Source organism: Thunnus maccoyii, chromosome 5, assembly GCF_910596095.1.
Source record: "Thunnus maccoyii chromosome 5, fThuMac1.1, whole genome shotgun sequence".
Classification (NCBI taxonomy): domain Eukaryota; kingdom Metazoa; phylum Chordata; class Actinopteri; order Scombriformes; family Scombridae; genus Thunnus; species Thunnus maccoyii.
Genome location: NC_056537.1, coordinates 14,441,635 through 14,461,266, shown reverse-complemented (window position 1 = coordinate 14,461,266; position 19,632 = coordinate 14,441,635). Strand labels below are relative to the sequence as shown.

Below are 19,632 nucleotides of genomic sequence, written 5' to 3'. Positions count from 1 at the left end.
ACTTTATTAGAGAGCAGTGATGGTGGAGGTGGAGGTGTGGTGTAAGGCACATGGTACTGTACTGTACATATACTGCAGTACTCTGCATTCACATCTGTTCAGGGACCTTTATCACATAGTATCCCCAACCCAGCAGTACCTCTTGTTGCTCTCCCTGGTCAACGGCCAATTTAATGTGGAAAAAAAGAGTTGTTTGTTTGAATACTTAAGGTTTTAATAGATTGTTTTTTTTAACTTTTCTTTTCTGTCTCACTCATTCTCCTCATTTTGGGGAGCAGGCCTGTGCGACTAGGCTATGAACTAAATAGAAATAGACATCATGTTTGAGGTCTAATAGTTCACACATATGTTGTACAGTTACTGTTTATTTTAAAGAAGTGTTGAAAGTTCCACTATATGTGGCCGAAACAAAGTCTATTCAAGCCTACTTCAAACTATTTTATTTAATTTCATTGGAGACAAATTAACATAACTTAATGTCTTGCACCATTTCTGAGGAATTTACACAATTTGTGCAACGTGTACTGAACTAGAGCTGGACCTTCAAGGATGACTATAACGAACAGAAACAAACATCAAAAACTGAGGCAACCACCAGATATTCTGAGGCAATAGAGGAGCTGTGTTTCTGCATCTATCAGACATCCCTTGATTACAATCTCAAAATGTTGATAAGAAGAGGCTCAAAGGTTCGATGTACTCTGATGTAAGTGTCAGATAAAGAAAAGCTCACTTTTTTGTGTAAAGTCATGTAACTGTCACATGAAGTCATGAAACTGTTAGATATCTTGAAGATAGACGATATGTGGTAACACAAACAAGAGGAAGTTGTAGAGTTATAAAAAGTAAAGCCAAGAGAGGCTCAGGGGAGTTTTTGCAGGACCTCTTTTTTCTTTAGGGCCTTTTGAGGGATCTCTTTGAGACTCTCTTTAATCTTTTAATTTTTGCTTATTAATTTTTTGTTTAAGTTTTTGTATTTACTTTCTTAGATAGCTTGTTTTGTAGAACCAAATAAAACTGGTTTGTATTTTTATACACTCCAACCAAAGTTCCTGACTCATGCTCATCTCTGAGGTCCTCTGGTGTTCTCCTAAGACGTCCCCTTGGGATAGGCTGATTAGTTTTGAAATTGTTTAGATTACAAATTGTTGAATTTTGTAAAGGTAAAAATGCTGTTTATTGAATAACAGAGTGGTAAATGGTTCAGGTTCAGTGAGGTTAATATATATTGCTGTACATGTGATAGAGGTGTGATTTCAGTCTAAAATTAGGTTGAGTGATTTATAATTAGGGAACTAATTGGCTAAACTGTTAGGGCCAGAGCTCTGAAGCTGCCCTGTAAAACTAGGTGAGTGCCCTTGACCGACAGAGTGGGCCTCCTCCAGAGATGACCTGTTAGCAGGCCATCTTGGAGTACTTTCAAACCTCTAACACCTATTTGCACCAACACACTTCGTTGTGACCCAGACTATATAAGCCTGTTGGTAGTGGTTCAACAACAGCTGGTGATTATAGAAGCCAGGCTGAATTTGGTTCCCTAAGCAAGGCTAGGATGGTTGTGCGTCTGTAGATTTTCGGAACTAATTTCGATACTTGGTCAGAGGTAGAGGACAGCCGTCTGTCGGTGCCTTATCCACACCGGTAGGGGGTATCGGTTATCAGTAGGCAGAAACCATTTCAGAGGATATCAGATTCAAGCCATGCATTCCGGTTTCACACATTTCTTTGAGCACACACGAGCCAAAGGACCATTTAATATCAAATAAAAAAAGGTTTATTATCTTTAACAGGAACCATACAAGGCACAGCACAGAGAAATCAGATCTCAGAATGACTTAGCATTACAAATCCCATATATCCGAGGTTTCAGTTTGATATATACTGGCAAAAATGTACAGTCAGTAAAATATAATAAAAGTTTCAAATCAATAATTCAGTTGTGTTTATCATCATATTTAGCAGCTTTACTTAGGTATTTACAGGAACACTTGTATTTTAGCACTTTGGGTGTAGGTTGAGAGAGTTTCAGTGCATAGGCGTTACAGATGGAAGTCTATTAATAAACCCTTTACTGGTACTTTTTGTACAGATGCATGGAGCCACCTTTACCTTTTGTCATTTATGTATAACGCAGTTGTTTGTGACAAATTTCCAAATGAAACTTCCCAACCTTTCTTTATTCATCAGAAAAGAATATTGAATAAAAGAACCAACCATGAAAGGATCAAATTGGTTTGGACGCAGGACCATAAAGATTTATTTCAATTTGGCAACTCATGCATAATAAAATATACCTGCTGTTGTCAAGCCAAGAGTTTACAAATTAAACAAATGTTTTGCATGATCAAGATTAAAACATTGTCCATTGTCTGTTTTATAGAGGCTGGCTTTTTTTGGAAATGGTTCCTCCAGATAATCATGTTTTGATTGGCCTTTAACATTCAGCTTCAAGAGAGTTCACATGATTCCCTCTAATAAAAAAATGAGGTACGTCTGTGTTGTGGAATTTGAGCATAAACTCGCCCAAATGAAGGACACTCATAATTTGTGCTTGGTCTTTGGGATCCATGTGTATGGTATCCTGTATATGGTACCTTTTAGTCCGAGGTGGAGTTCAGTCTGTGTGCTGCTGCTTTGGAGTTTGTGTCTCTCTGGTGCTGCCCTCTGGTGCTCCGGTGCTTTCGTCAGAGATGCAAGAAACTTCATTCTTTCTCTTTAACATGTTTTCTATCCAGGTGGGGCTTTGTGCTGTTCTTCCAGGGGAGTGAGCAGAAGAGACTGTGCTCATCCTCATGTTTTTGCCTGAGGTGATCAGCTCTCCATAGCCCTGTTGGTGGGAGAAGGCATAGGCGGAGCGGCGGGAGCTCGTCCTGCGTACTCGCCTCAGACTCTGCTCCTGAGGTCCTTGCTTCTTTCTGGACTGTTGCAGATGACATACCTGTTGAAATACAGCAATGGGAGGAATGTTAATGAAGTAATGAACATTTAGACAAGCACTTCATGAATGAATGTTGTTGTACCTTGTCTGTTAGAGTCGGGAAGAGGTCCACTCTCAGAAAGCTGAATGCTAAGCCAGGGACGACACACACCACCGTGGTGAGCAGAATAACCAACCACACACTCTTCTCTGACAGACAGTTGCGAGCCGTCCCTGAGGATACACAAACCCGAATTCATTTGTGCTCAATTTCCATGCATCAATATTATTCCCTCACATGTTTCACACTGAGTAAAACTCACCAATGAATGGGAAATTACTTGAAAAGATGCCAAATATGCCATCACTTTGCATTGCAAATAAAATGGCAAAGTACACACACAGGCTCCCCCATATGAAGAAGCAATTGACAGCTGTCCAGTAGTGAGTGTCAAGTCCAATCTACAAAGAAACACATGAATCATAAACATAATTATATATTAACTTTCAACAGTGCTATTTTCAGCCTGTCTCTTTCTGTTTACACTCTTACCTGAACACTGACAACAATGACCAAGGATGTTGCTATGGTGACGGCAAAGGCTTGTTGGTCTGAAAAGTGGGAGCCATCCTCTCTCACCATGACAGAGAAGGCTCCATAAGGAATAAAGAAGAGCAGGAAAGATGTGGCCAGCCCCTGAAGTGTGCACAGGAAGAACTGTCGTTTGTTGAAGAGAAGGTTTTGTTGGCCCGGTTTGTACAGACTCGGGTAACGGAGGCTGTTCCTGTCATTCACATCCTTTAGGAAAACAGAGAAATCATGAGTGTCACGTGATATGTGTTACTAAATAATAAATATGGTATATGTGATGGTAGGGACGGGAAGTGCTGGTAGTGATGTGGAAGATGATCAATAGAAGATGATAGATGAACAATATACAATATTGTTGTATATTAATATGGGTTGATTAGTTTGGGGGAGCCAGTCACACATTAGTTACATTTAGTGAGGTACGTGGGATTAGATATTTAGGTGCCTTTGGGAAGTTCATTAATTATGAGACAGTAAGGGAGGTCTACAGTTATAACATATTCACCTGTATGACTTGACAGTATCTTGAAAGAAAAACAAACAGAAAAGTATAAGAAAAATAAATGGACTTAAGTGCAAATGTAAAAATTAAGGAGTATCTTGAAAAAAAAGTTTTAGATTACTATATAAGTCAGTGCTGTATTATGATCACATATTTAACAGTATTACCTGATCAAAAAGTCCCATTGCGAGGACTGGCAAAGACGTATAGACTATATTGAAAAGGGTAATGAACCACTGGTCATACACAGTCTGTGGAAAGAAGACAGTTACATGCATCATTAATTCTGCACAAAAAGAAGACACTTTCAAAAGCTTCATGATGTATAACAGTCTTCTTACCTGAGCTGAGAAACCACAGAAGAAACCATACCAAAAGTGTACCAGGGTGAAGGCAAAGTTCTTGTAGAAGAAGTAGCACAGGAAATTACACATGCGGAAGTAGGACCAGCGCCCGTGCACCAGCAAGAGCCGCTGCAGGTAACGAAACTGAGCGAAGGAGTAGTCTGACGCCAGAACAGCCTGCATCCCCTCCTGACCGCTGATGCCAACACCGATGTGAGCGGCTGAAGAGGAAAAACACAGTTTCACATTTATGTTATGATCTGTGATCCGAATGCCACTTTAAAATTAGTTGACATATCTTCAAATACCAGGGGTTACAATTTAAAAAAAAAAATCACGATGCCCTGGTGAGATGGGGTTAAGGCACCGACCATTAACCGCAACATCCCCCCATTTTCTGTATGCTTTATTGCATATTGTACCCCCTCTCCCTAATTTCCTGTCGTCTCTCTGCTGTGGGATATCAAATACTCAAACTCAAACTTTTCAAACATGTATACTACACAGTTACAAAATTGCAGATTGGGGCTTTTGCAGGAGGAAATTTTGTTAGTGTTTGCCTTTCTGCAGAGGAAAGTCAGATTCAGCTAGAGAGGAACATCCCTCGGGTTGATAAAAGGCAGCAAGCTGCTGACTACTAAAGAAAAAACACTCTTCCTTCAGCTGTGTGACAGTTATTGACCACCAGAGTTTCTGCAGTAGCCCTTCATCAAGGATTCAGTGGCTCACTAAAGTCCAAAAACGTAAGCTCTACTCACTGCAGCACTGTTTCATGCTGCTGTTCCCGAACAGGCTGTTTCAGTGTCATATCGATCCTGACACTTACTCTTGATCATGCTGACATCATTGGCTCCATCTCCTATGGCCAGGGTGACAGACCTCTTGTGCCTCTTCACCAGCTCCACCGCCTGAGCTTTCTGCATCGGAGTGACCCGGCAGCAGATGACTGTTTTACACAAGCAGGCCAAATCCAACAACACATGTTCCAGCTGTGGCTCCAGAGCGTGAGCCTGCAGCAGGGAACACAACGACATTGCACCTGTTAAACCTATCATTACCTTTCTGTAACGTCAACCCCCTGCGGAGGCAACACCAAACAACAGCTCAATGTAACATTTCCACCAAGCTGTGTGCATCATGCACACTGCTCAAGGCACAGCAAGGGAGCAGCTCCTCTGTGAGGAAACGGATGTTAATGAAAACGTGTAATAGAGCCGAGGGGCCTCAGCAGCACAGCAGCTCTCTGCTCATTACAGACTCGGCACAGTCAGCAGCAGGCACAGAGGTGCCAGACTCAGCAGACAGCAACATGATCATGTTTAACAAACAAAGTAACACCTGCAGGCGCCAGTCCCAAAATAAAAACAAGCATGAAAAAAACGATCACAAAAGAGGATAGAGTTATCATTCCAACAACGGACATTTGAGTATCTTACCAGACTGTGTCCATTGATGACTAAGGCATATTCTGCAATAATGGCTTCTTCAAACACAGAGTCATCTGCAAACATGTCTGTCTTCTCAACATCTCCTGAACTGCTAACTCGACTCAGACCAAGGATGTGCTCTTTAGCATTCCTGAGGAGAGAGGTAACCTGTAAATATTCATTCATGGAAAATTCATTCTTCTCCTATGTACCGAACAAAAAAAGTCTCTCACTCAACAAGGATAGATTGATAAACTAATATTACTTAAAGGTACTTAATTTTCACAAAATTGGACAGCATGATTTTCCAGTAAACACAGAGATTTATGTATTTCTTCTGGGACTTGCAGTTATTTTGAGAATATAAACCTCTTATGGAGGAGTTAGAGGTTGAGTGTGTCACCTGAGCTGCTGTTGCACCTCCAGCAGTGTGTGGCCGGAGATAACGAACACCTCATTCATGTCGTCTCGCAGCATGTTGCAGGAGTAGCCAATGTTCATTGCTGTCTCTGCAAAATCATACACAGTTTACAACTAGATACTGTAGGTAACCATTTATCAAAGTATCAGTCATTCCTGTGAAGATGTTGTAATGCTGTAATTACCTAGTTTGTCTCCTGTGAGGACCCAGATCTTGATGTCTGATAGATTTAGAAGGGCAATTGTTTCAGGGACTCCTTCCTGAAGTTTGTCCTCGATTGCTGTGGCTCCTAGAAGCTTCAACCAGGACAGCAGTCAGTCTGCAGGGGCTAGATGAGTTTGATCGCTTCAAGGTTGTAAACAAAAGGATGTCAATTTTACCTTCAAGTCCCGCTCGATCTCCTCGTACAGGACCGCCAGCTGTTCCTCGCGGTTCTCAATTACAGTGCTGGCAAACAGGAGCTTCTTCATCCAAACATCAAAATAATCTTCGTCGAGATTTTTGTAGGCCAGAGCTAATGTCCGAAGTCCGTCTCCAGCAAATTCCTGCAGGGAAAATAACGTGACAACAGAAAAAATACATACAACAGTTGTGGTGTGGTGTTGTGACTCACTGAATATAGCAGTTTCTATAATCAAACCAGACATAATCCAGAGTACACACATTTTTTTTTATCTACTTCAATCACTTAAATTGCATATTTTTCAGGACAGACACAAGCATAGTGTGAATATTGCCAAAAAAACTTTTGTTGCATAGTTAAAAGTGTGACATAAGTACAATTTAACATTTAAATACTGAAAGATTTCACAGCCCTCCTACATACCTTGTGGCCAAGATACACTTACACTTACTTTACACATATTTATATTTTTTATCCTTGAAAATTCTTACATGTACTCTTTTTCTAATTATTATTCTTTATTGCACACAGCTTTTAGAGTATGCCACCCTGCGTGTCTGCGCACATATTGTATGAGCATATGAGAAATAAAAGCTTTGAACCTTAAAACGACCTGCCACAGCAGATCCTCTCAGCACAAACTGCTGCGAGAAACATCAATCTTACTGTATGTAAGCACATTGATGTGCTTGGTAACTTTGTCTGATTTATTGATTTGGATCACTAAAAATAAAGATGTATAGTGCATCTACAGTATTTATGCTTGTTGAGTAATGTTATATGTTCTAATAACACTCACACTGAGATGTTCTGAGGTAGCGCACATGAGATCTTGACTGGAGGGGTCTAGGCGGTCAAAGATAATAGTGTCAGCTCCTTTGCAGTACAGTTTAATCTGGCCTTGTGGATTTCTCACTAAAACACAGCAAAAAACACAACATTACCTTTTAGTCAAAGGTGAATCTTATTAATATACACAGAACAAATAGCAAGATTGTTGACTGCAAACAGAATCACCTTACCAATAAAGACGTATTGTATTGTGTGTACAATGTATTGTAAATGCTCTAAATAGGAAGTCAGATTAATTATGATTCTATTAGAAAAACAGAACTGCTGTCGATTTAAACTATTCATGTGCAAATAATGTTGTGTTGACTACTTGTGCTGTTAGGAGAGAAGACCTAACCAATGACACTCATTCTCTTGCGCACGTTGTTGAAGTCCAGTATGGCCAGCAGCTGGTAGGTGACGGCTCGTCCCATTTCACACAACGTGATGGTCTCTGGGGTTCGGGCCCGGAAGACAAACCCAAAGTTTCTCGCTGCGGTGACCAGGGCTCCCTCGTCAGGTGACTGGGCCTGGTACACCAAATTTCCTTCATGTTAACAGAAACATCGATCAGAAAACGCTTTAATATATTGAGTAATTTCTGTTCTGACGTGAACGACTGGATCATGTGTGTTTAGTTTACCTTCACTCTTCTCCTCTGGCATGACAGTGTGGCATAAAGCCAGCAGTCTGAAGAACTCCTGCACTGCAGAATCCTCCAGTTTAATGGCTTCAACCAGGCTGCCGTCATAAAACTTAAACTTTGTGTCACAGAGAGGGTTGAAGGAAAAGTCCACGCAGGCTGTTTTCTGAAGGCACATGGACCACCGACATGGTTATTGTGTTATAATTGTGTTGTTAGTGAGTGAAGAATTCATGCTGGCTCAGATCTACTGTACATACCTCTGTAATTTCCACCTTCTGGTCAAAGTCATCATAGACATCACCTACGGTATGAGATGTAGATGTAGTAAAGTAGCTACAAAAATATTGCTTTGACACTGGTGATCGAATGATATCAGTGTTTCTGAGGTCAGTGACATGCATCTTTTAAGAATGAAGTTGCTAATAGTCATACTTCTGACAAATGACAAGTAGACAATTTAAAATCATTTACAAAACTGGACGGACAAACTTCTGAAACAGTATTTTAATCATTGGAGAATTATCCGACTGTCCTAAAACTGTTCACTAAAACTAATAGATGCAATTGTTTTGGATGAGTTGGCAGCACTTTTAGGTAAGAATTCAAGAGTTATTCTTTGGTGAAGCCTGCAATACATTTTTGGATAACTGCTAGGCAATGTGATAAAATGCAATGTACAATAAAGGTTGGAAAATGTGCAATAAAACACTATTGGAATTTGTTAAATGTTTGTATGAATTATTTTTTCATTTAACATTGTTCCATATTTAATAAGAGAATGATATGAGCCAATGATATTGTGTATCACATAAGGTATCAATTTAAAAGTGCAGTGTGTAAAATTTAGTGATATCTGGCGGTGAGGTTGCAGATTGCATGAATACACCTCCCCTCGCCCTCCTACGGTGGCCACTAAACTCGTGAAAAGCACGAAAGACCTTCTCTAGAACCAGTGTTTGGTTTGTCCATTCTGGGCTACTGTAGAAACATGGCGGTGCAGCATGGCGGGCTCTGTGGAAGAGGACCCACTCCCTATGTAGATATAAAGGGCTCATTCTAAGGTAACGTAAACACAAAAATTCTTATTTTCAGGTGATTACACTAATGAAAACAGACTTATAATAGAATATTATATTCCATTTCTGCCAAGTCTGTTCTGCTAGATGCCACTAAATTCTCCACACAGCATCTTTAACATTATAATATCACTTTTTGGAGAAGAGTTTCATAAAGCTCCCTACCATATGTCTGTCCGTTGATGGAGCACTTGCTGAAGACCATGATGTTCTGGGTGAGGGTTCCGGTCTTGTCAGAGAAGATGAACTCCACTTGGCCCAGCTCCTCATTCAGGGTGGTTGTACGAGCTTCAGCTGCGGTGTCCGTCTGACTGTAGTACATCTTCTGGTCCCAGTTAATGAAGTAGCTGTGGCCGAGCCGCAGAACCTCCACACTGAAAGAGTATTTAGCACTGACCACACATTCTGCTGTACAGTATAATGATATGTCCGTTGCCTGAAAAAAGTGGCAATTCACTGCTGGGAAATAATGCCTTGTTTTAGTGATTGGGAAAAAACACTTGTAAGAGTGGATACATAGCCATTTACAAAAAAAATAAATAAATCTGATGCCTTTGTCTCCTTACCTGACATACAGTGAGATGGGCACAACAGTGTTGAGGATGATGATGTAGGACCAGAAGGTGAGGAAGCCAGAGAAAACAGCACTGCTCTGAAACTTATCCCAAGGCAAAAAAACCTGGAAGTTTCTGCCAACGAAACTCTCCCAAATAGTGTTTCCAATGGCCAAAATAACTCCCATACAAATGAGGAAGGCAAAGATCTGCAATATAAAATCAGCATGTATGTTCAGTTTGAAAGATGTGTCAAATACAGTGAGTGATCTTTCATTTCATGGAATATTTTTAGGCACTTAACCTAAATGTTTTTTGATTGATTAAATCATCTGCTAGAGTGCAAAACATTTCCTGTACCAAAATAGCTGAAGTGCACTTTGTTTGTTGCCATGTAAAAACAACTTACCCACAAAACCAGAGTGTTCATCAGTTTGTCAATACTCGTCCTTTTAAATTTCGTCCTTCCGCAGTTCTGCATCAATTTCGTTTGTAATCCTGTTGGAGGGCAAAATAACTGTCAGTTCTAGAGAAACATTCACAGCAGGAGCGTTTATGAGCTGGAGAAAAGAGAAAATCAGACCAGCGAAGATGACCATTCCAAAGCACCACTCAGTGTTTCTGAGCACACAACCTCGTAGCAACATTTTCTCATTATCCAGAGGGTATTTATTGTCTCTCCAGAATAACGTTCCTATAAATTTATCCAGCTTGTTGTTTGGTGGCTCACAGATGACTTCTCCTGAGGAAGACAGTAATCGCAGATTGGTATTTTAGTTTAAGTCTGATTCTGATTCAAAGAAGAAATTCATGGATATGCACAAAATACAAATAGTTATATCGAAGAGTGTCACAAGCCAGCAAAATAAATAAACATGTCATCTCACCGTCAAAGTCTATCAGTTTTGTAATATCTCCCAAATCTGAGGTGACTTTCAAAGCCTGACGGACTTTCAGGTTTGTCTCTCTGTACGTGGAGAAATGCAAATACCAAATTTACAAAGCTTTGTCTTTTTATGGTGCTATAGAAATGTAAAAAACAGAACAGTACCAATCAAATTCATTTCAAGTGCTGTGCAGCACTTACCCATCTAACTCTGCAGTCTCGACATAGCACAGTCCACAGGGCTCACTACTGCAGAGAAGAAGAATGTCTGCCTGTGTGTAAAACCGATGTAAAACACAGAAAAGGCAAAAAAAAATCAATCTCTGCACCACTGAACCTGCAAGAGCACTCAGCGTCTTCTGAATCTCCCAAAATAAATCCTTAATTGTTGTCTATTCACTATTTTCTCTTTTATATCTGAACATAATAGACAGAATGGAACATCCTCTAATAAACTCAAACTCTGAATGAATCACCAGCACAAGATCATTTAGTTTACAGAATAACCTGCAGCAAACTGTAGCTGAGTTTACTCACAGCAACAAACTGATTATTCTCTAGTTTGATGATATCTCCCACACGAACGTTCATCCATTTCTCATTCTGCAAACTTGGATTTTAAAGACAAAAAAAAAAATCTGAAATAACCATATAGATGTCATTGAACAGTATAAAATCATTTCAGCAGTTTTACAAAGCATCTCACTGTGAAACACAGACAAACGTGGTCTTACCTTCCCCTGATGAGAACCTGAGACTGACGGTTGTTGACTTGCTGGTCACTCTTATGACGGAACTGAAATTTTAGAAATAAAAATGGCATAAACAAGTCTTAAACAGCAGGAGATGTAACAAAGGAGCATTCAGAGGAGCTGTAAGAATAGAGAATAGTTGAACAAACGTAATCATCTGTGGCGTCCTTCACAGCGGTGATTACCAGCACCATCACCAAAGGCACGATGGTTGTGAACCAGGACAGAGAGGATATTTCTGGAATTAACTACACGAGAAGAAAAGTCTATGTTAGCCAACATGGTTTAATCTGATGTTTCCTTAAAACAACAATCATAAAAACTATGTATGAACGCAGATATTTCTCCTACCTGCAGTATCAACAGCACTAAGAAGTAAGCATTCGCAACCCTCTGGAACTGTTCAAACAAATTAATGGGCAGGAAGGTGAAGATGTTGTACTTTGAGGTTTTGATGTGATTGTCCTGAAGAAGAACATATACAAAAAGCATTAATACTCTCAATATTAAAATAACACAGCCTAACATTGTAGCTAAAAACCTGACGTAATTTTGAGTCCTACTTACAGCATAAGAGAACTTGTCATTGTAGTCCCGTGCATTGGCTTTCACACGGCGTTCCTTCTCTGCATATAGAGGATTTTTGGTTATTATAAAGAGTCAAATTATGCAATTATACACAAATAGAGTAAACATAATAATGTTATAAAATAGTAGCACAGTTTAGTTTTGTCCTGTAGAGAATTGTAGAGGCACAATCAAGGGATCAATACATTATTTTTTCATTTTATTTTGTTAGATGAGCTCACACTAAAAGGTTGGTCTACCACTTGCTATTAAATCAAAAATGTTTGCTGGCTACATAAGACTAGCTGTCAGGTGTTTTTATTTCCCAAGCAGTGAGACTTTCCACTGGGAGAACATTTCTCTACCACTGCATTATACGCCGAGGCTTTTCTTTAATGCACTGAAACAGAATGTGTCATCTTGCCAGAAGTAGCAGCTTTGATATTAAAGTATTCAGCGCTGTCCAGGGGTGAAGTCAAAGCCCTCAGAAGGGAGGATGAACAGAGGAAACGTAGGTTGAAGTAGATGTTGTTTTCCATATGGAAGAAGATGGTATCAAGCTCATTTTATATAATTTCCAGTATCTGTTAACAGACACATCCACACAAAATGGAAATATATCATTTTTTATACAAATAGAAGTGACTTTAGATCAAACTGAATAACTGAGTTGTTAGTTTAACCTATGAGGTGCCAGTCAGCATGTTTTTGCATCCCTTTTGCCCTGTTGTCAGTCACTGGTCACTACCAGTGATGCACTGTCAGAGCATCACTGGTAGCCTCCACTAAAATAAATAACATAATAAATAATAAATAACTTTTAGCTATATCTGGTACAATAAATGTATTGTGCATGTATTGTGTAAATAATTAAATAATATTAATTATTAAGATAGCTGCTTCAGTTTCAGGGTGCTGCTATTGTGCATGCTGACTCACTGTCGTGGCTCACTAGGACATTTGAACAGAGCAGAGTCATCGTTTATGTTATTAGTGCCACCTGTGCTTTTCCTACTAGGACAACTTGAATTATCTGCTTTGCACAACATCCTGTTTTACTGAGCCATTACGATGTGATACCAACTCTCAGTTTAACTGCTACGAGAAAAAAATTGTCATCATTGTTTTAAGCAGAATATTAGCGCAGAATATTAGCCCATATTCCTCCTGATCTAATGAATAAATACTTCTAATTAGTGTTAATTATTTCAGACGTATTACCTTATATCCGACATTTCCTTTAACTTTGTTGAAATCAGTGGTGGAATAAATATTCAGATTCTTTGTTTAAGTAAAAGTAGCAATACTGCAATATAAATATACTCCATTACAAGGGAGGGTCCTGCATTTAGAATTTTACTTAAGTAAAAGTACAGAAGCATTAACAACTAACTGTACTTGAAGTATAAAAAGTAAAAGTACTCATTATTAAGAGTGGCCACTTTATTATATTATTATTGATACTAACAGCATTTTAATGTTGTGGCTGGTTGAGGTGGAGCTCAGTTAAACTACTTTACATACTGCAGTGATGTTTAATAAGACATATATGAGAATCTAATAGTAATTTACATCATTTTTTATATACTCATCATACAGTCACTTTGTAATGTTGTAAAATCTTATTGTGCAGCAAAATAAATGAGCAAAAGTACAACCTTTCACTCTGAAATGTAGTGAAGTAGAAGCATAAAGTACTATTACCTCAAATCTGTACTTAAGTACAATATTTAATGTACTTAGTTACTTTCCACCACTGGTTGAAAGACACATTCAAAATTTATTTATCCCTTGTTTGCAATCATTAAAATATTATAACTACACACACCTTTTTGACATTTGTATGTCTTTGTCTCATATTTTGGTCCCACTTCTCCATGTAAGCTATTTCTCTTGTTTACTATCATGACACTCACTACTCTGCTGTTTCCTTCATTCTCTTTCACACAGTACTATGAAAGAGACAAAGTTTTATGGCTTTGTTATGGTTGGTGAGCCATAGACATGAATTCACCATGACGCCTCACTACAGTTGATGCAGAAAAGTAAGGCTCTTTGGTGAATCTGCCTAATGGGTTTTGATAATGTACAACTGTAATACTGCCTGTGGCATGCGGACGCTGTCTGAGCACGCCCTGTTACCCAAGAACTGAAGATTTTATCCACAATTACAATTTTCCCGTTCATCTCATGGCTCATACATGAAGGTGATGCGTTAAGGGTCATTATCGTGCCAAGTCATGCTTTTTAAACAGTCTTAACGGGAGATATATTCGCTCACAAACAACAAGATAAATACCAGACACCCGCAAGACAATGAAACGATTCATCAAAGCTCTTTAACTTTCACAGAGCAGTGGCTGAAGGAGCACGCAGATAGATCTGTTGTTTCCAAACAAGATTAAATTGAATTATGCATAAATCACCCGAGAGACCAACAGCACACACACACACACACACACACACACACACACACACACACACACACACACACACACACACACACACACAGATGATTTTATGTGGACATTACATAGGCTTGTATCAATTTCCTGGAGACTTACCCTAACCTTAACCAATGACCCAAAAATCAGCTTTTTCCCACTTGGGGACACGGCTTTTGTCCCTGCTTGGACAAGCCGTCCCCAATCAACTAGTCCTAAGTCTGAAATTTGTCCCCTTTCTAAAGAAGAGAAAGTGAGAACTGCCAGGTACAGGTATTGTCATGTCATCCTTTTGGGAAGAAAGATGTCTGAAAAGCTACTGAAAATCATCTAAAAGCTTCCTGTATTGACATTCTTCTCAGGAGAAATATGGTCTGAATTATTTCCAGGAGCTTTTGTGAATCATTTCACTCTAATAAACAATGACTTGTATAAGCTGCTTGCTCGGACTTGCAGGCTGCTGAAGTAGAAAAGAGAAACTCCTCCAGGAAGAAGCGTATACAAAGTGGAGACTGAACACTGTGCTGTAGTAGAAAAGCAAAACATCTTCTAATTAAATGTTTAAACAGACCTTTGAACAACAAAAGCCTTTCTTAATAATTCATTTTCATAGTAACTGATAGCAGGATGAGGCCTGACTGTTGTGTGAGGAGGTCTATCCTGTTGCATCTGTGTGTGTGTGTGTGTGTGTGAGGCAGATACTGATTACAGGATGCTACAGACAGACAACCAACACATGAAAAACACAGACCACATAGACACACTTAGAGAGGGAGAGAGAGGCTGCTCTACACTGTGTAATTGTATCCCTCTAAACCAGAGACAATGAGAAATTACTGTATATTTGCCTGAGAGAGGAACATCGACAAGAGCTGTCACCTTCTTTTGAAAGACAAACCAAAGATGAGCCTGTGATATTTATTTGTTACCTTCCACACCAAACCAATTCACATCAGTCTCGTCTACATCTTTTCAGATCCAAATATAATCAAGGAACATTTGTCTTACCAACATAAGTATTTCTCCTCCAGAAGGCCATCTTCTCCGGGGACCTCCCAAGGGTTTCCCTGATAAAAGACACACCGTCATCAACTAACTCCACTGAAGAGTGTGGAGCTGTAGAGAATTTTGCAGTGCAGGGAGTGAATGTGATGTGGTGGTCTTGTTTCTTTTCTGTTCAGACAAGCAACTTTAATGAAGCGCTTGGTGTACAGTAAGCAGCAGCAGCAGCAGCAAACAGGTAAATCCCCAGTGAAATGTGTCTCCTTATTAAAAGATCCCAGGTGAGCAAAGCTAGGAGTGTAATCCCCTAAACAACATGTATATTTTCTTATTTTTCAGCATATACTGTATATATTTGATGTAGTTTTCTCCAGATTACTGTCTAATAGCAGTGCTAATACAGCCATATATTTATTCACATAATTTGCTGACGTCTGCTAACATTTCTCCCCCTTTCCTTACCTTGCACAAGTTTGTCACAGGCGCAGGCTTGTGTTGTCTCCATGTATCCTGACATTCAGTGACGACCATTTATTTCAAGCACCACATTCCGCAGATTTCTCCGCAGCAAACGTTGTCTTCCTCCTGAATTATAAGAAAAAACCCAAAAATCAAGCATGGATGGACAGCAAAGCCTTTTTCAGCTGCGGTGAGTAAGAGGAGAAAGAAGAAGAAGAGGAAGAGGAGGCACTACAGACGGTGCAGGCAGACAATAATAATCAATCGGCTATTGAGAGACAGATCTGTGGAGAAACAGTGAGTCTGGATAGGAATCAACTGCTGATCACTTACCGAGAGCGACGACGTGCAGCTGAGGCTGAAGCTTTCATTGGGGAGGTGTGTGTGTGTGTGTGTGTGTGTGTGTGTTTGTGTGGGTGCAATGAGCATCTCTCTCTCTCTCTCTCTCTCTCTCTCTCTCTCTCTCCCTCTCTGTTTCTCTCATGTAAACAACATACTCATGGTGATGCTCTCTCTCTCCAGCACACGTTTATTATAATTATGTTGGAACACTTTCAACTGACTCTAATTACACTATTCTGAAACTCAAGTAGAGATGAAAAAAAACAATAACTTTAAAAAAAAACTACAAAAAACAAACAAACATTAAATTAGGACTGTGAGAACGTAATTCAAATAAATAAGCAAATAATGTTTCCGAGGTTACGCGTTGTAAAGAAAAAAAAAAAGCTTTATTAGTTTGAAATGGTGCAATTTCGCCCCCGTGAGGACTTATTCTATATTTTCATAACAGTGGGAAGATGCACCAATCTTTCAAAGTGCTGGCTCTGATTCAGTTAGATTATTAAAAACAATAATATGAGAAAAATAAGATTTGTAATAAAGTTACAGCTAATATTGTTTTATAGCCTATGACTGCTTCTTTTGATTGATTTCTGTATGATGATACTTTTGATTTATGATTCTCAACATATATTTGTAATGTTTGTTAAAAAAGGTCCATCAACATCATCATATCATCATATAATCTTTTACATACATTATTGTCAGTTTTTCAATTTCACACAGCATATCATCTTGAGTTGTAACTGTGATTATAGCGCCCCCAACTGGTGCCCCTGTGAAAGCCAAAGCACACTACAAATCCGATGATGTGAAGCTAATGTACCGCTTTTCTCTGTTGTCATGATTTCTGTCAGCCAACACTGATACTGGCTGCTGCTGGTGGCCTGTCTGTGTTGCAGCTGCCATCTGGAGTGAAGTGAGTGCAATCCAGAAAAAAATAAATAATAAAGCCAGGCAAAAATAAACAGAGAAGTGGAAAGTACAGTATAATATGTAATTTGTTATCACATGTTTCACTATTGAGGTTATAAAGAGCTACTAGTGTCTGGTCTGAAGCCACAATTTACTATACAATTGTTATATAATCTTTTCTGGAAAAAGTTGTGTCGTGTTCTGATAGTGTTACATTACCTGTTGCATTTGCATTGTCATCATATAGGCTAGTTGTAAAATGTGGTTAAAATGAACAAAAGCATAAGCACAGACCTCCTTGTGGACCTTTCTAGACTTGTCAGTGTCTAGATAAATAAATTATCATCATTATTGACTGATAATCAACTTTCCACTCTACAGTATAGCCTTAATTGTTATAAAGACTTGTATCTACTGCAATAAAGTATTAATGACAACAACAGATGTAAAATGTTGGACTTAGCATAATATGTAGTCTAACATAATTAATGAAAAGGGGGTGGACAAAATATTAGAAACACCTCTCCTCTTATTGTGCAGTACAATTCAATAGAACCGCAAACTGCAGCCTCCAAAATGACCATAAAGATGAATCAACAAAAACTGAACATGACAATTACATCAGACTGAATTATTTTTAGTTAGATGTACCTTATAAAGTGGCAGCTTAATGTATGGAGTACTTTTTAAACAGTTGTTTTGTAAAGAACACTGTGGGGATACTTGATTTACATGGCTAATAAAACAATAAATATATTGATATCTCTTTTGGTGTTTGATATCTTATCAGTATTTGATAATAGCTTGTGATTAACAAGAGTCAACATACCAACACATTTTGAAGAGCCATACATGGTCATTAACTATCATTATGGAGATTAGAGGCTTTCAAACCATTTTCTATTTTGGAGGTCCGAAGTCCGTGTTGAACCACAGAAGATAAGGTACTGCACATATGATTTACTCAGATATGATACATTTTCATGTATTATAGAAATGTTGTTGTTGAAATCTAATCATCTAGACTTTACAATTTACTCAGAATGGTCTTATGATTTGTACTTATTTGTATTTGAAGATCTACATGAGTGCTGTTATATAAATTTTGCAAGTTGATCCCTTGCAGCCACTTGGTGAATTCCCTATTTGGGATGGTGAAAAGGACAAAGGTCAGAACAGTAGCTCTACAACACAACACGGTCAGAGCTGTTTACAGTCCAGAAATATGCTGATTCATTGTGGGAAATTATAAAATATCATATGGTTGTGACATCTACAGTCACAACTCTCAGGCATGATCTCATTAAAAATCAAGCAGATGGAGGCAATGTTTGTCAGTTCATACTGACCTGTTTCATCATGTCACAAACTTTTCTTACTATATTTTTCTGGACAGATATGAAAACTCTTTTTTTACTTAAATTGATTGTTGACTAGAGAGTTGATGTTTGAGATGGTTGTGGGCTACCTTTTAACATAAAAATCACCTATATGTGTTTAGGAATCTGTGGATGGGAAAAGCTTTTTTTTCTGGGCACAAACTGTCTGATATCACTGTACAAATTAAAGTATTTTCTTATAAGAAAGAGTCAAATCTTAACCAGCTCCACTGCTATAATCCCTCTGTATCACCTCAACTTCAAAGTTAACACATTGTTGTATAATTGTGTGATTGCTGCACCTGCAGTATTCATATTCTGTCATGTTTCTTTGGTGCCTAACTAATCTAACACACTTAGAAACATGGTTCTAACTCCAACATGTTGAACATGTTTCCACGAGCAGCAGCTGCAGCTGGCAGTCTCATCAGCTAGCAGCAATCACATGCATTTTTTTCAGGAAATACACATTCTAGTTTGGTGTTTGCAAAGCTTTTTTTATTATGCTTTCTCATGTAAATTAAATTAAATTAATAACTGAGGCAGACCATTTAGTAATAAGTGGTGATTTTGTTTATGAAGAACATCCACACAGTCAGTCAGTCTCAGTTTCCTTCATGGAGCCTTGAATAATATAAATGTAATTTCTGAGACACAGGGTGGGGCAGGTTATGTGTCCTGCAGCCAAATCAGATAGACCAGACTCCAATCACAATTAAACCAGGTAATATGTCCAAAAGAAGCTGTAAACTGAATTACCTCCGGGCTCCCTGCCTGAGAGTTGTTCTAATTTAACAGCTGCCCGGATTCTGTTAGATTAAGCCACTAGAAGATAACAATGTGGGTAACGTAGAGGTGCATCCTGGCTTGTGTTTTTATGAGGACCACACATCCACTTCTCTGTCTACTCAACTGTCTCTGACCACTGCATCCACCTTTCAAAAGATTGTGAAACTATTTCTAACAATAATCTTTTCCTCAGTGGGATGAAAAGTGGGCCAGCATCTAGTCCCCCTTATACTGTAACTGAAAAATGATGCACCTGTATTTCTTAATAAAATAAGTCACACCTTTCCTCTCAACACCAATTTAAAACAACTGGTGTTTCTTTACTGTGTAATACATTAACAGGTGTGCAGCGAGCAAGGCTGAGCCTGTAGGTAATATAAAATC

At 38.8% G+C, this 19,632-nt stretch overlaps 1 protein-coding gene across 2 annotated transcripts; it reads right to left on the bottom strand.

The window, feature by feature from the left end:
- Positions 1 to 1,751: 1,751 nt before the first annotated feature.
- atp8b4 (ATPase phospholipid transporting 8B4) lies at positions 1,752 to 16,193 on the bottom strand. 2 transcript variants are annotated; one of them, XM_042413052.1, is made up of 29 exons: positions 16,157 to 16,193; positions 15,827 to 15,949; positions 15,371 to 15,429; positions 11,919 to 11,977; positions 11,703 to 11,816; positions 11,501 to 11,599; positions 11,334 to 11,395; positions 11,137 to 11,209; positions 10,801 to 10,871; positions 10,601 to 10,680; positions 10,297 to 10,455; positions 10,123 to 10,211; positions 9,726 to 9,922; positions 9,325 to 9,533; positions 8,341 to 8,384; positions 8,081 to 8,246; positions 7,796 to 7,984; positions 7,406 to 7,521; positions 6,584 to 6,748; positions 6,388 to 6,499; positions 6,186 to 6,291; positions 5,792 to 5,933; positions 5,182 to 5,365; positions 4,353 to 4,576; positions 4,179 to 4,262; positions 3,471 to 3,716; positions 3,241 to 3,379; positions 3,021 to 3,151; positions 1,752 to 2,938 (listed from the first exon to the last, which is right to left on the bottom strand). In XM_042413052.1, exons 3-29 carry the CDS (start codon positions 15,399 to 15,401, stop codon positions 2,615 to 2,617), a joined length of 3,615 nt encoding a protein of 1,204 aa, XP_042268986.1. In that variant the 5' UTR covers positions 15,402 to 15,429; positions 15,827 to 15,949; positions 16,157 to 16,193; the 3' UTR covers positions 1,752 to 2,614. The 2 variants fall into 2 exon arrangements, with proteins under 2 accessions (XP_042268986.1, XP_042268987.1); XM_042413053.1 differs by lacking the exons at positions 1,752 to 2,938; positions 3,021 to 3,151; positions 3,241 to 3,379 and adding an exon at positions 4,015 to 4,033 and having other exon boundaries at positions 3,626 to 3,716.
- Positions 16,194 to 19,632: the final 3,439 nt, after the last annotated feature.

Coding starts and splice junctions, on each gene's coding strand:
- atp8b4 (XM_042413052.1), bottom strand. CDS start 15,401: ATGGCCTTCTGGAGGAGAAATACTTATGTTG. Junction 11,600..11,702: donor TAGTGCTGTTGATACTGCAG/GTAGGAGAAATA, acceptor CTTCTCGTGTAG/TTAATTCCAGAAATATCCTC. Junction 10,212..10,296: donor TGGAATGGTCATCTTCGCTG/GTCTGATTTTCT, acceptor GCCCTCCAACAG/GATTACAAACGAAATTGATG.